General features: G+C 40.4%; 2 protein-coding genes across 2 annotated transcripts in view; one reads left to right on the plus strand and one right to left on the minus strand.

Annotated features, from left to right (window-relative positions):
• The window catches only part of LOC140241858 (uncharacterized), a 99,418-nt gene that overhangs the window by 37,597 nt on the left and 49,148 nt on the right, over positions 1–12,673 (minus strand). The window lies entirely within an intron of this gene.
• LOC140241921 (tudor domain-containing protein 1-like) overlaps positions 1–12,673 on the plus strand; it is a 30,607-nt gene that overhangs the window by 4,528 nt on the left and 13,406 nt on the right. The window contains exons 4-8 of the mRNA XM_072321667.1: positions 7,209–7,337; positions 7,779–8,629; positions 9,103–9,205; positions 10,116–10,206; positions 11,479–11,616. Coding sequence (XP_072177768.1) covers positions 7,209–7,337; positions 7,779–8,629; positions 9,103–9,205; positions 10,116–10,206; positions 11,479–11,616 — 1,312 coding nt within the window. The remainder of the gene's footprint in view (positions 1–7,208; positions 7,338–7,778; positions 8,630–9,102; positions 9,206–10,115; positions 10,207–11,478; positions 11,617–12,673) is intronic.

Below are 12,673 nucleotides of genomic sequence, written 5' to 3' on the forward strand. Positions count from 1 at the left end.
CACAGACAAAGAGCTAGAGAAAGAACAAAGAGTGATATAATGTAGGACTTCTGCCCTTAGGCTGCGTTCACATAGCTTCGGGTATTCGGGCTCGTTTTTTGAGGGCACGCGAATAGCTTGAATCGAACGATAGGATTTCCTCACACAGGTTCACATAAGAGGGCACTATTCGAAAGTACGAATACCTGCGAAAAGTATAGCAAAGTGGGAATCGAACTTGTTCGATTTTCTTGCAGCGTATACTGTCTCTCGTTTATGAAATAATGACAATTTTGGTCTGGATTTGCCCTTTAGCAAAAATAAGCATGTAGACTGACATTCTGATGCAGTTTAGAAATTGTTAATAAGATTTGCTGCGATGTAGGAGGAAGAAATCCTCACTACATGGGATGGTGAGTTGACGGTGCGGGTGATGGTGTATTCGGTGCTCGAATACCGAATACCGAATACCGAATACTTCTATGTGAACGCAGCCTTAGGGTATCTTCAAAAGTCTGGTGATAGCATCATGATCTTCAGGTGTTTGGTTCTTCAATTGAGTGGATCTTCATTTGTTGCCCACTGTGAAAGACCATGACAGACACAGACCTGCTAAAATAGAATTTCTGGAAAAAGTATGGACACTAATGAATTGCATTTTGAATCCTCCACACACCCTACATTCAGGCGATCCCCCGCTTTGCGGAGACAATGTGGAGAGTTTAACACTCAACCATCCACACATGCATTAGAATCGCCGCTGAAAGGGGGACAAACTCTTGGCTGGTGGTTTCAGCTGTGTGTTAGGTCACCATATGTGATGCTGTAGGACACGCAATTGCAAATTTTTTACGATAGCAACGTGTAAAGCGCCTGGTTGCCTACACTTTGCCACCACATTTTGAGCACATGCACTTCTGAGGAAAACAGCTGTGCGAGAGATCAAGGTCAGTCCTCCGCCAGAATTTTGTTACTAGACTCTACAGGCTTGTCGGGGGAGCGGGAAATATCCCACTGAATGTTCACAGGATGGGATTGCGGGGGAAAGTCCTTGCAAATGGGACATTCTCCGAGAAGCGGGGGATCGTCTGAACACAGCGAGATACTATGGAGGTCAGCCGAAGATGTCTTCAGCCGCTTTATACTTTTCTTTGAAAAGGGCCGCCTGCAAGAGCATGTTGTACGAACGTTTTCTGAAGTATTTCAAAGATGTCAGGATATCAATAATCAGGGCAGCCATTGCAATACAGTCTTCCCATGATGCCTTTTCTTTATGCTGCATATTTATATTTGAACTGCTGGCTCAGGACTGATACGCCGAATGTTTCATGATGTTTTTATTTTCGCAAATTTTACGAGTCAGCTCCTATTCGCAAATAAAATATTGACTCTGGTCCCGATATGAATGTGATTTCCACGTATACATAATCTGTTCAGTACTTAAAACTCCACGATCACGAATTTACCCACTCGCGAAATTGTCGGGAAGTCCTGAATCACAAAAATTTAGACTCGCTAAATATATGGCGTACAGTATTCCAGTATCTTCAGCCCAGAGCAGTTGCTTTGAATCAAGCATGAAGACATGATGTCCAACTTTCAGTTTCAGAACTCCAGTCCTGGCAAGACTGTCTATGGTCTCTTAAAAAAGAAAAAGAAAAAGAAAAAACACCTAAAACAACTCTAGCTCTACAATTGGTTGATTGCTCATCATGTGACATGCTGTCAAAAGTACATTGCACGCCGTCGTTGTTTAGCCGTGCACTTTTTGTCTCGCCCACCGGAGGTGAAGGCGAGACTAAGGGATCCAAATGGCGTCTGTCCGTCCGTCGTCTGTCACAAATGTTAAAGTTTACCCGCAAGACTCTCTTATGATACATAACTTGGCAACTGTTACAGCAATGGCAGCCACACTTGGGTGATAGAAGCACTAGGGGTATCTTCATGTAATGGTGTTGTCGGAGGTCATGTGATGATGTCAAAGGTCATTTGAGGTCATATATTAAAGAGTATGTGCAAGACTCTCTTTTCTATGTTAAAGTTTACCTGCAAGACTCTCTTTTGACAAATAACTTCACAGAAGTTGCTTTGATTACAACCTAACTTGGGTCATAGATGCTCTGGGGGTACCTTCATGTTATGTTGCCGTTGGAGGTCACAGGATGAGGTCAAAGGTCATTTGAGGTCATACGTTAAAGTTTACTTGCAAGACTCTCTTATCACACGTAACACGACACATGTTGCTACAATGGCAATCAAACTTGGGTGATGGATGCACTGGGGGTACCTTCATGTTATGGTGCCGTAAGAGGTCACATGATAAGGTCAAAGGTCATTTGAGGTCATACATTAAAGTTTACTTGCAAGACTCTTATCACACGTAACTCAGCACATGTTGCTACAATGGCAATCAAACTTGGGTGATGGTAGATGTCTCTTGGGAAGTTGAAGGTAACCACAAGGTCAAAGGTTACAGACGGGGGTCAACGAACTTTTAGGGCCCAATGTTAATTTTTTAGGGCGCATTTCATTTATGGCTCATACCTTTTGATCCCTTTGTCCGTTTGTGACCAAACTTGGATGGAAGATATCCCTTAGGGAGGTGAAGGTCGTCTCAAGATCAAAGGTCACAGACAGGGGTCAACAAACTTTTAGGGCCCAATGTTATGTTTTAGGGCACATTTTGATTGTGGCTCATAACTTTTGATCCCTATGTCCGTTTGTGACCAAACTTGGACGGTAGATGTCCCTTGGGGAGTTAAAGGTCATCAAAAGGTCAAAGGTCACAGAAAGGGGTCAACAAATTTTTAGGGCCCAATGTTAAGTTTTTATGGCACGTTTCGATTATGGCTCATTACTTTTGATCCCTTTGTCCGTTTGTGACCAAACTTGGATGGTAAATGTCCATTGGGGTGTTGAAGGTCACCACAAGGTCAAAGGTCATAAGCAGGTCAATTAACTTCTGGGAGTTATAAAAAATATTAATTCCTTGTACGCGAATGGGCGAGACACAATTTGGCGATTGCCTTGTTGTTGGAACCAACCTTTGAAATACTGGGTCACACATTGTCTGAATTTAGTGTACAAGTAGAGAATGGTCACAAGTGCAATGGTAGAAGGTTTAGCATGAGGTGAAAGATGAGGCGCTCTATTTAATGAGGCAAAGCTGAGTGCGTGAAGAGTGAAATCTTGTTCCATTTGTTTTTATAGAGGGCAAACAGTTAAAGAAAACTCTTACCTCATACATGTATCTTCATCTCTCTGGTTAATAATCTTTTAGTTTCATTAGCTCTGTCAAGGTAGGAGGTTATGTTTTCATTTCCGTTGGTTTGTCAGAGTGCAAAATAACTCTAAATGTTGCAAACGGATTTGGATGAACCTTGCAGGAAAGGTTGAGAATGACACAAGAAACAGATGATTAAATTTTGGTGGTGATCCGGAAATTTTTATGGATTTTATGAAGGATTTTCAATATTTTGGCAGGTAGGGTCAATGAACTTGGGAGTTCAAGCTGAGCATTTTGAGATTTTCATACGCACACTAAAGTGCACGCTCTAGTTTCTACTAGGGCAAGGCGCACCACGCAGCTGAGGGTTGATTATGTAACAAAAGGCTTATATATTGGGAAAATTGGGCAATTTTCAGGATGTATATGAATGGGTGGAAATTACTGACATCTCTTTAGCTATGGAAGAACAAGATCATCATTGGAAAGTAGCTGCTGGGCGGAGGTTAGAGCTCTCAGAGTGCTTTTCTAGTTTAAATGATAATCCTGTTCAGGAAAGTCAGTCATTACATACTAATATTTCCTGCAAGACAGGAGAAAGAGTTCAACCTTCATTCACCTCCCCCCCCCCAAAAAAAAAAAAAAAAATGCTCGTTCATTTTTTGCTCATTATGAATGTAGATATTGAAGGGAATATTTCAACCTAGCATTGTGTTGCTTGATATGAAAGAAGAAAATCAGAAAAGCAGATCAATAAATAATTTTAAAAAGAAAAATGTGGACACGTAATACAAAACTTAAATGTAAATTACCAAACTTCTGAGAGTATGGCAAATTGGCAAAGTCTGTATGATACTGCTGTTGAGCAGCTCCCCTTAAGTTTTGTACACAAAAGTATCTTGGGCACAAACAGATGTCATGCTTTGAGGGAGACAAACAAAAATGTATACTCTCCTGTCTACTAAAAACAAGTCTAAAGAAATGTTTCTCATGAGAAAATTGAAACTGGTGAATTTTTGTGTGTACTAACCAAAGGGAGAGCAGCTCAACAGCAAAATCACAAAAAGTTTCCAATTTGTGTTTCTCTCTGAACTTTTATAATTCGAATTTGTATCTTCTTTTCTTTTGCCAATTGTTTTTCCAAATTTCAATAATCAACTTATCTGTTTTCACACAATATCTGAATGGACTGTCCCTTTACAGAGACATCATATGGCATGATGGTTGTGACTATGTTGAGATAACAATTGTATTCTGAGTAACTCTTGTTAAAGCCCCCCGCCGCCACTATCTAATGAAACTTGGCATATCCCAAATTAATTCATTTCAAGCAATACTTGCATGGGTTTTTGGTAAAATTAGGTAAACTTTGCTTTGACATCAAGGTATTTTGTCAAGGTAATTTATTCATTTGATTGTTTTGAGTGATACAAATGTTTCAGGTTGAGATCATCCTGAAATGATGTAACATAAGCTACTATGTATATTCTGAGATAAGTTGAATGAATTACAGGTAGATGTAACAAATTTGAAATTATAGATGAAAATGCCAATAGTGGTAACAAGTAATTTAAAAAACCGGGGGGGGGGGGGATTTTATAAGTGTCAGCAATTTATGAAAGTTTTATGCAGAGAAAAAAGGCTGTCAGTTCCAATAAGTGAAAGTTTCATGCCTCCAATATTTCTGATTTTGCAGTACAATGTAAATGTAGCTAATGACAAATGCAGTCATAGTCACAACTGCCAGGAGGTAAACCAATGTTTGAAAAAATGTGTGTGTGTGTTTGTGTGGTTTTCTGCAACAATCTTGTCCTTACTTTGCAGAAATTACTGAAATTACTATGTGTGGGACTGATACACTAGGTATGAATGACGTCAAAGATTTTAATATTATTATTTTTTTTTTTCATTGGGGAATACCCTACAGTGAAAGTTGCGCAATGGCCATACTTCCTTTCCCAGCGATTGCCAAGTGCGTTGCAGGGATGCTTACTCATTCTCAGACAAGCGCTTGTCGTTGTTTTCTGTCGGGTATGCCTGTTCAGCATAATTCACACTGAATGGGAGGCAATCTGTTGTCATGTGCGTATTTTCTAAACTATGGCCCAGGAAAGTGAGGACTTACTAGCATCTGGCTTTGTTAGGTAAGAATGAGCTAGAGTACCAGGCATATTTTAGGCATAACTTGTACTTCAAAGTCTCCCTAATCTGTGATAAGTTCTGCATTTCCTTTATTGCATGTAATCCTTTAGTGAGTTATGAACTGAGCAAGTAGAATGATAAAATTTCCAAGGGATGAAGGGATGAAGATAAGAAGAAATTTAACAATCTGAAATAAGCCACTGATATTGATTGAATAACTTACATAATTGAAGGGGTCGGTGCAATATAGTGCTAACCCACACAATAGTCATTTTGAGATAATCGCTGTTGAATGTTTGGAAAGTCCATACATTGTACATTAATAAAACATGAATGCATGAATTTTTTTACCATCTTATTGGTCGAATTCAAATATGATATCTTAACGGAGGTTAGAGTGAAGGATAAGGATTATGTAAATGCATGTAACTCAATTTTTACAAAAGTGTGGGTTAGCACTATATTGCACCGACCCCTTCAATTATGACACCACATCTTACTTCACCAGTTCTCTGTGTGTTTTTATAACTTCACAAGTATTTTATGCCTCTATCTCTGTGGTACTGCAGGCATTGTTTTTACAGATTCTATTTTTACAGATTCTGTGTTCATGCTAATATCCCCTTGTGACTTTATTGTCATTTTTTACTCCACCATAGCTTCTCAGAACGGTTGGTTACTTCTAATGTTTATTGAATGTGCTGCAAGTGTAGATATAGATGTCATTTCTTGTCGATCTGGGGGCGTTTCATCAACGAGTTCGTCGGAGTTTTCACCGACAAATTTGCTATCAGCCAATCAGATGCAAGGATTTACACTGACAAGTGTTAAAAGCTAATGAAAGCCTTGCGTCTGATTGGCTGATAGCAAATTTGTCGGTGAAAACTCCGACGAACTCGTTGATGAAATGCCCCCTATGTCATATTGTCGTTTGAAGTCAAAGTGAGTTTTGGTTTTTGACAATATTTTTGACATTTTTAGCTCTTATCTCTGTCATGTTTGCTCAGTTTTCTTCAGCATGTTGTAGCTGAGGCAATTGTCTATGAGACAGTTTTCTTAATTTTTCATTTTGATGATGTAATTATAGGGGAAATTTTGATTAAAGATATGTCCAAACTGTCATGTTTACATGTTATGTCAATGGGAATGTGTTATGATCAAATTGGTAGAGTCTACCTTTCATGCCACTTGACCAACTGATAGTAATATGTAATATCATCAAGTTGATGCAGTGCCATCTTTGTTATGCAACTTAGGGTCAAAGTTGACATTTTAAAAGCTAAATTTGAATGTGAAGATGACCCTTAAGATAGATACTTGGTTTCATGATTTATTTCTTTTTTTATAATTTTTTTTTTTTATATCAGAGTCCTCTTGCTCAATACACTGAGCTTGTAACACAGACACACTCACGACAGTTCTTATTTTGTATCACAGGAACCGTTTGTCCAAATGTGCCTAAATTTTGTGTGCACAGAAGTTGGCACGATAAACGTATCTCAACATAATTTCCAGTCTGTATGTCTTCCTCTTAGTGGTGCAAATGAGAGTCAAATGTACACTGTATACATGGAGACAGTTATTTTTATTCTAAAAACCTTTTACATTTTTAAACATACTGATTTCATCTGCAATTATCTGATATAAAATCTGACGTATCACCTAACTCGTCTCAGTGATGAGTTTTATGTCTCATTTTTCATTCGTTAAAGTAAATTAGAGCTAGAATGTTGCTTTTAATGTTAATGATATGACCAGAAGCCATTTTCTGGTGCAGGGAAAAATTTTCCCTTAGGAGAAGAATTGCACCAAAGATGACATGCATCTTAGAATTGTTCATGTTTTTGTTGCATTCTTTCAGCTTTGTGACTGTTGCTTCTGTGAGTGATGTTGAGAAGGCTATCCGGCAGCTTAACGGCCATCGACTGAAGAACTTTTGTCTTCGCATCAACCTAGCGAGGGAGCCCTCCGCTCAAGTCTCTCATCAGGGGTAATAATGATTATGAAGAAGAGTTATTCAAGATACTTGCCTGCTACCAGTGCATAACCATTACTTACATAAAACATTTTTCTATTGTTTGCTTCCAACCATTGCTTTGAACACAGCACAAGGACTTGGCAAACAAACGTCGACAAAAAAAAAGCATTTGTCTTTTGTCTTATTATTCATGTCTTACCACCTCCAAGCTGAAAAGGGAAGGTTATTGTTATTGTTGCTCTTTGTGAGGTACTACAAAATTCAACAGCAGGCTATTTTGCCCATCCCATGCCAACTCACAGAAAGTCTTCCCCCCCCCCCCCCCGATAATGTTCCCACAATGAGATCTAAGAGACATTTCATCATCCGCAAATACAAGGGGAATGCTGATGTCGTGTATTTTCTGTGATATTCTGCCATGTTTTACTCATCTCCTGTGTTCTCCCACTTTAGGTTCAAGCCACCAAGACCAATCCGGACACCTGATGAATCTGGTGATGCCCATGACAGTATGAATGGCAGGGTATCTCCTTCCCCGTCTGTGAGCAGTAACAGCAGCAAGCGTGCCATGAACAACAGCCACGACATCGATGGTGATGCCCCCGCATCCAATGGACATGGAGATGGAAACCACAGGGAGGGAAGGAGGAAGAGTGGCAGCTCTGCACACAGCCCGTCTCCGTCGCCCATGGCGATGATGGGGATGCCTTGCGAGGAGTGCCAGCGGCTCTGGATGGCTTTCACAGGCCACTTCCAGGAGGAGCACATGGAGGAGGGCAGCTCTCCCATGATGTACCCATTCTTCCCCTTCTTTGGCATGGGTGGCGGTCGGAGGAGCCGGGGTAGGGAGTCAGATGCAAGCGACGGCCAATCACCCCACCCGAAGTCTGGCACCTCAGAGCCCATTGTGCGCAACCTCTTTAATGGGAAAGTGGACGACAACGAAGGCAGCACCAGTAAGAAGACTGAGTCTGGAAAGAAACCGTCCAAATCTAACCAGTACCAGCGGGAGGACCTTGGCCAATCCGACAAGACACCTCCATCTCAGGGGAGACAAGAAAAGGAACAACCACCGCAGCGATTCAAACAAAGTCCAGGTCCCAGTGCTTTTGGGAAACCTTCCCCCAAGAACCCATCAGCTAGCCCCCAACGAGTCAAACCTGTGCCCATGTCCAAAGGAGTTGAGACCACCAACGACGCCAGGAGCCCCCGGAGTCCACGAGGACAGTCTGGCAGCCCAAGAGATCAGAGGTCGAGAAAGACCCCCGGAGAACCCAAGCCTTGTGAAGCTTGTGGGAAGGCGGGTAATAATCCATTCCTTTCTTTTTACCCTGCAATACATCATTTTCACTCTCTGCAACACTTGTGTACAAGACTTGAACTATGCAGCAAAGTCTCCTCCATTGAGATAGGCCCTTAAAATAACACGATCTGCATACTCCTGAACAATTTCCCATAGCTTTCAAAGATGCAGACATCCCAATCATTCTGAATTCGGAAGAAATAATCTGTATTCTAACCATTCCCAGCTCTTGTTTTAAGGGGAGTTTTCTATTTTTCTTGATAATTTTACAACACACTCCTATGGGAACTGCGTTTTCTTACCTACTTTTGAGCCAAATCAACCTTATTTTTAGTCAGAAAGGTAGGGAGGTCTGAAAATGGTCTATGTCTTGTGTAAGCATGAGTGTCTCCCAAAACAAATCTGCATTTATGACAAATCTCTGTCTACTGTATGGCATTTACTACGCTGAGAATTCTTTCCCCCCTCATGCAGGCACGAAGCACTGTTCAAAGTGCTATGTGACCTACTGCTCCATCAAGTGTCAGAAGGAAGACTGGGCTCGTCACAAAAACAAATGCAAACCAAATCAGCCAAGGTATTTACCAATGATTGTTCTTCCACACGCAGTGATTATGTTTATCCTTTATGCTTTCCCCTTATACTGTAAAACCAGAAAATTTCGCGGGAACGGAACCTTTGCGAGGAGCTAGGATGCGTGAAGGGAGGAGGAGAATGCACACGTGAGTGTTATGCTTACACAATGCGTGGAATGCTAGAGGTCATTGGCGAATGTTTCACACCACGATAAAATTCTGTTGGCTGCATTTTGCAGGAGATGCATGCCGCGAATGTTTCTAGTTTTACAGCATCACTGAAGCAAACCCAAGGTAACATACCACGTGATAGTTACAAAAGATAATGAAATTATATGCCAAATGCATGCATTTTCCACAAAACAGTAGTGTTGGAAACATAATTGAACCACTTTGTGGTGCAAAGGTGTGCAGCTCCGACTGCATGAACTCCCGATTATTCAAAATGGCCGTCAGTGAGACGATGTACCCTTTGCACACACTACATATAATCTTCGTTTTCAGTAAGTTGTGAATAATGTATGTCAATATCGATAACATAGAAATGAAGTCTAATTAATGAAGATTGTCGTTAGTGAGTTTGAGGTGACAGACACAATGTCGGGTATCACCCACCCAAGGCAATTGCCCTTTTCACTTTGTGTTTGCTTTGGTGTTGTGCACCACCCTGGTACAGCCCTGTCATTTTATTACTGCAAGTGGGCTGTGTATAGGTAGCAGTTACATATGAACAGAAAAGGATGCAAATAAGTACTATCCAAGAATCATAACAACTGTAATAGAATATACAGCCCCAAACCACAGACATAAGTTTTATGGAACTAATTTTTTTGAACTGATACAACCAGGGAGGTGGTCCACCTCCCTAATACAACTCGCCTAAAAATAACTGGTGTTCTTTTTTGCCCGCAGTGACCAGACTGAAGCTGATACGTCATCAGGACCGTATACGCTGTCTGCCAAAGACCTGGTCTACGTGAAACCAAGACCTGAAGAACAATTGGTAATCACAGGGTCTCTTTAATAGTCAGTCATAGTGGAAGGAGACTAAAAAAATTTCTTTGAAAATTTCAATAAAGTCAGCCCCACCTCAGTTGAATCCAAAGAGACTAGAGACAAATCCTTTGACTTGTGCAAATTTTGACTTACACAATAGATTTGACACATGTTTATATCGATATGGGTATATGGGTAGCACGGGGGGGGGGGGGGGGGGGGGGGGGGTTGTAGAAAACTTCTGGATTTACAGTATGTTTGATTAAAATTGGTGCTGTGTAGCATAACTGAATGTGATGAAGTATTATAACAAGGATTCTAAACATGTGATCAACAGCGTCGCTAAGTTACTAATGGCGTGACCTCTGTTTTCACCTCAAATCTTATCTTTGAGATTTTCATGTCAGCCAGTAAGCGCCTCCCATCCAGAAGGGTCATGCATTCAATACAGAGATATGAAAACTGCAAGAAGGAGACCTGTTCAAACTTACATCTATAGTTTCCTCATTCAGGATAATAAATAAATAATCTGAAGGTGACTTGAAAAATTTTTCCCAAGGTGCGTTCTTCAGAATGAGATTGGCGAGAAGGCAGCCTGCTGTAACACACCAACATGCATACCACCTGCCAACTGTTCAGTTTTAATCTGAATATTCAGATTTTTCACTGAAAGAAAACGCATTAATTTCAGTGTGTTCTAATTTTTTGAAAATATCTCTTAATAGTAAAGTATATAGAATTTATGAAAGTTCCGATTTGTAAATAATTTGTCTTTGTTTGTTCAGATTTATTAAGTCTCAGGGTTGGCAGATATGAACGTGCCTACTTGTCTCAGTGCACCTAGGCAAGTGTTTAGTAGTTACCTTAGGTCTGCGACATGAATGGTAAGACATTGCATACTTCAGGGTTGGACAATGGAAACAGCTGTTTCATGCATGTGCAGAACACCATTTTTTGCCTAATTAGCATTGTCTCGGCATATGCATTGCAGATATAAAGCTTGCCATCAGTCTCCTGGGCTAGATGTAAAAGATTTCTTTTTTCTCTAAACAGGGTGCCCAAATACATCGTAAGTTGATGAATTTGCGAAATCACCTTCTAGCCTTCTAATCTAAAATGAGGTCTCAGGGCCAGATTTGAAAAAGGTTGTTACCTTTTCTTCTATTCCTAAAGACAGTGCCTAGGCAAGTTTGAACAAGTTGCCTGCTGGCTGCACAATTAGTTCAAGGTTTCTGTTTAGAGTTCATGGCATGTTACAAAATGTCTCTTGCCTTCCTAGGTGATAGTCACAGCGGCGTCTCACCCAGGGTCGGTCTGGGTACAGCTTGGCGTCAAGAGCCATGTACAGGAGTACCTGCAGCTGCAGCAGATGATCAACAAGCATGTGAGGACTGCCGGTGCCCTAACAGATCCCAAGGTACGGTGGGAAAGGGAAATTCATTGCAAATTGCTTCTAATCAAAGGTTGCTGTATCTGATAGGAATCAATGAGATACACAAAAATTCCGTAATTACCGGTAATCATGATTTGTGAAATTCCAACTTCACTCAAGTACACCAGTGGCACCATCATTTCTTTTTATACATGATCAAATCTTTTATCAGGTCATAGTCATTTGAGTTGTGTTAGATATACAGACCGTCACTGGATCTGTCAGTTAATATTGCTTCTTTTACCAAAGATGAAATCTGCAAATCAAAATGACTGGAATCTGTAGGTATAGGGTGTAGACAATTTTGCAGTATGCCCATTTTTCTGTACCTCCCCACTACCAGAAGTCAGCATCATATGTGTGCAGAACATCAACTGCAGTTTTAACTAGTCAATGAATTTGCTTCATAACAGCTGTGGATATTGGTGTTTACTATGTAGTTGGAGATCCCTTAAGTTAAGCATTATTCAGGGATAGGTAATGTTCATTGGGAATAGTATTATGCTATAGAAAGTATTTCATGTTTAGCCATATTGTGTATTTTCATGCCTCTGCCATGAAGTGGTGCCGGAGGCATTATGTTTTCGGGTTGTCCGTCCGTTCGTCCGTCCGTAATGAATTTTGTGGACAGGGTAACTATCAAAACCTTTTGAGGTATCCTAATGAAACTTGGCATGTGTGTGTATTAGGGGGTGAAGTTGTGCCTATCTACTTTTGGGTGCACATGCTCAAGGTCAAAGGTCAAAAGGTCAAGGTCAAATACATAAAATTTCACTATTTCCATCATATCTATGCAGTGCCTGAAGGTATTTTCTTGAAACTTAGTGTATGCATGTATTACCCGATTAAGATTCTCTGGTGAAAGTTTGGGTCATGAGGTCAAAGGTCAAAGGTCAAAAGGTCAAGTAGAAATATTAAAACTTCACCTTTTTTTCACCTCATGTTTATGCAATGCCAGCAGGATTATTTTTTTGTAACACTTGGTGTATGCATGTATACCCTAATAGAGATTCACTGGAAAGTTTTTTTTTTCTTTTGTTTT

Source organism: Diadema setosum, chromosome 18 (genome assembly GCF_964275005.1).
Source record: "Diadema setosum chromosome 18, eeDiaSeto1, whole genome shotgun sequence".
NCBI classification, from domain to species: domain Eukaryota; kingdom Metazoa; phylum Echinodermata; class Echinoidea; order Diadematoida; family Diadematidae; genus Diadema; species Diadema setosum.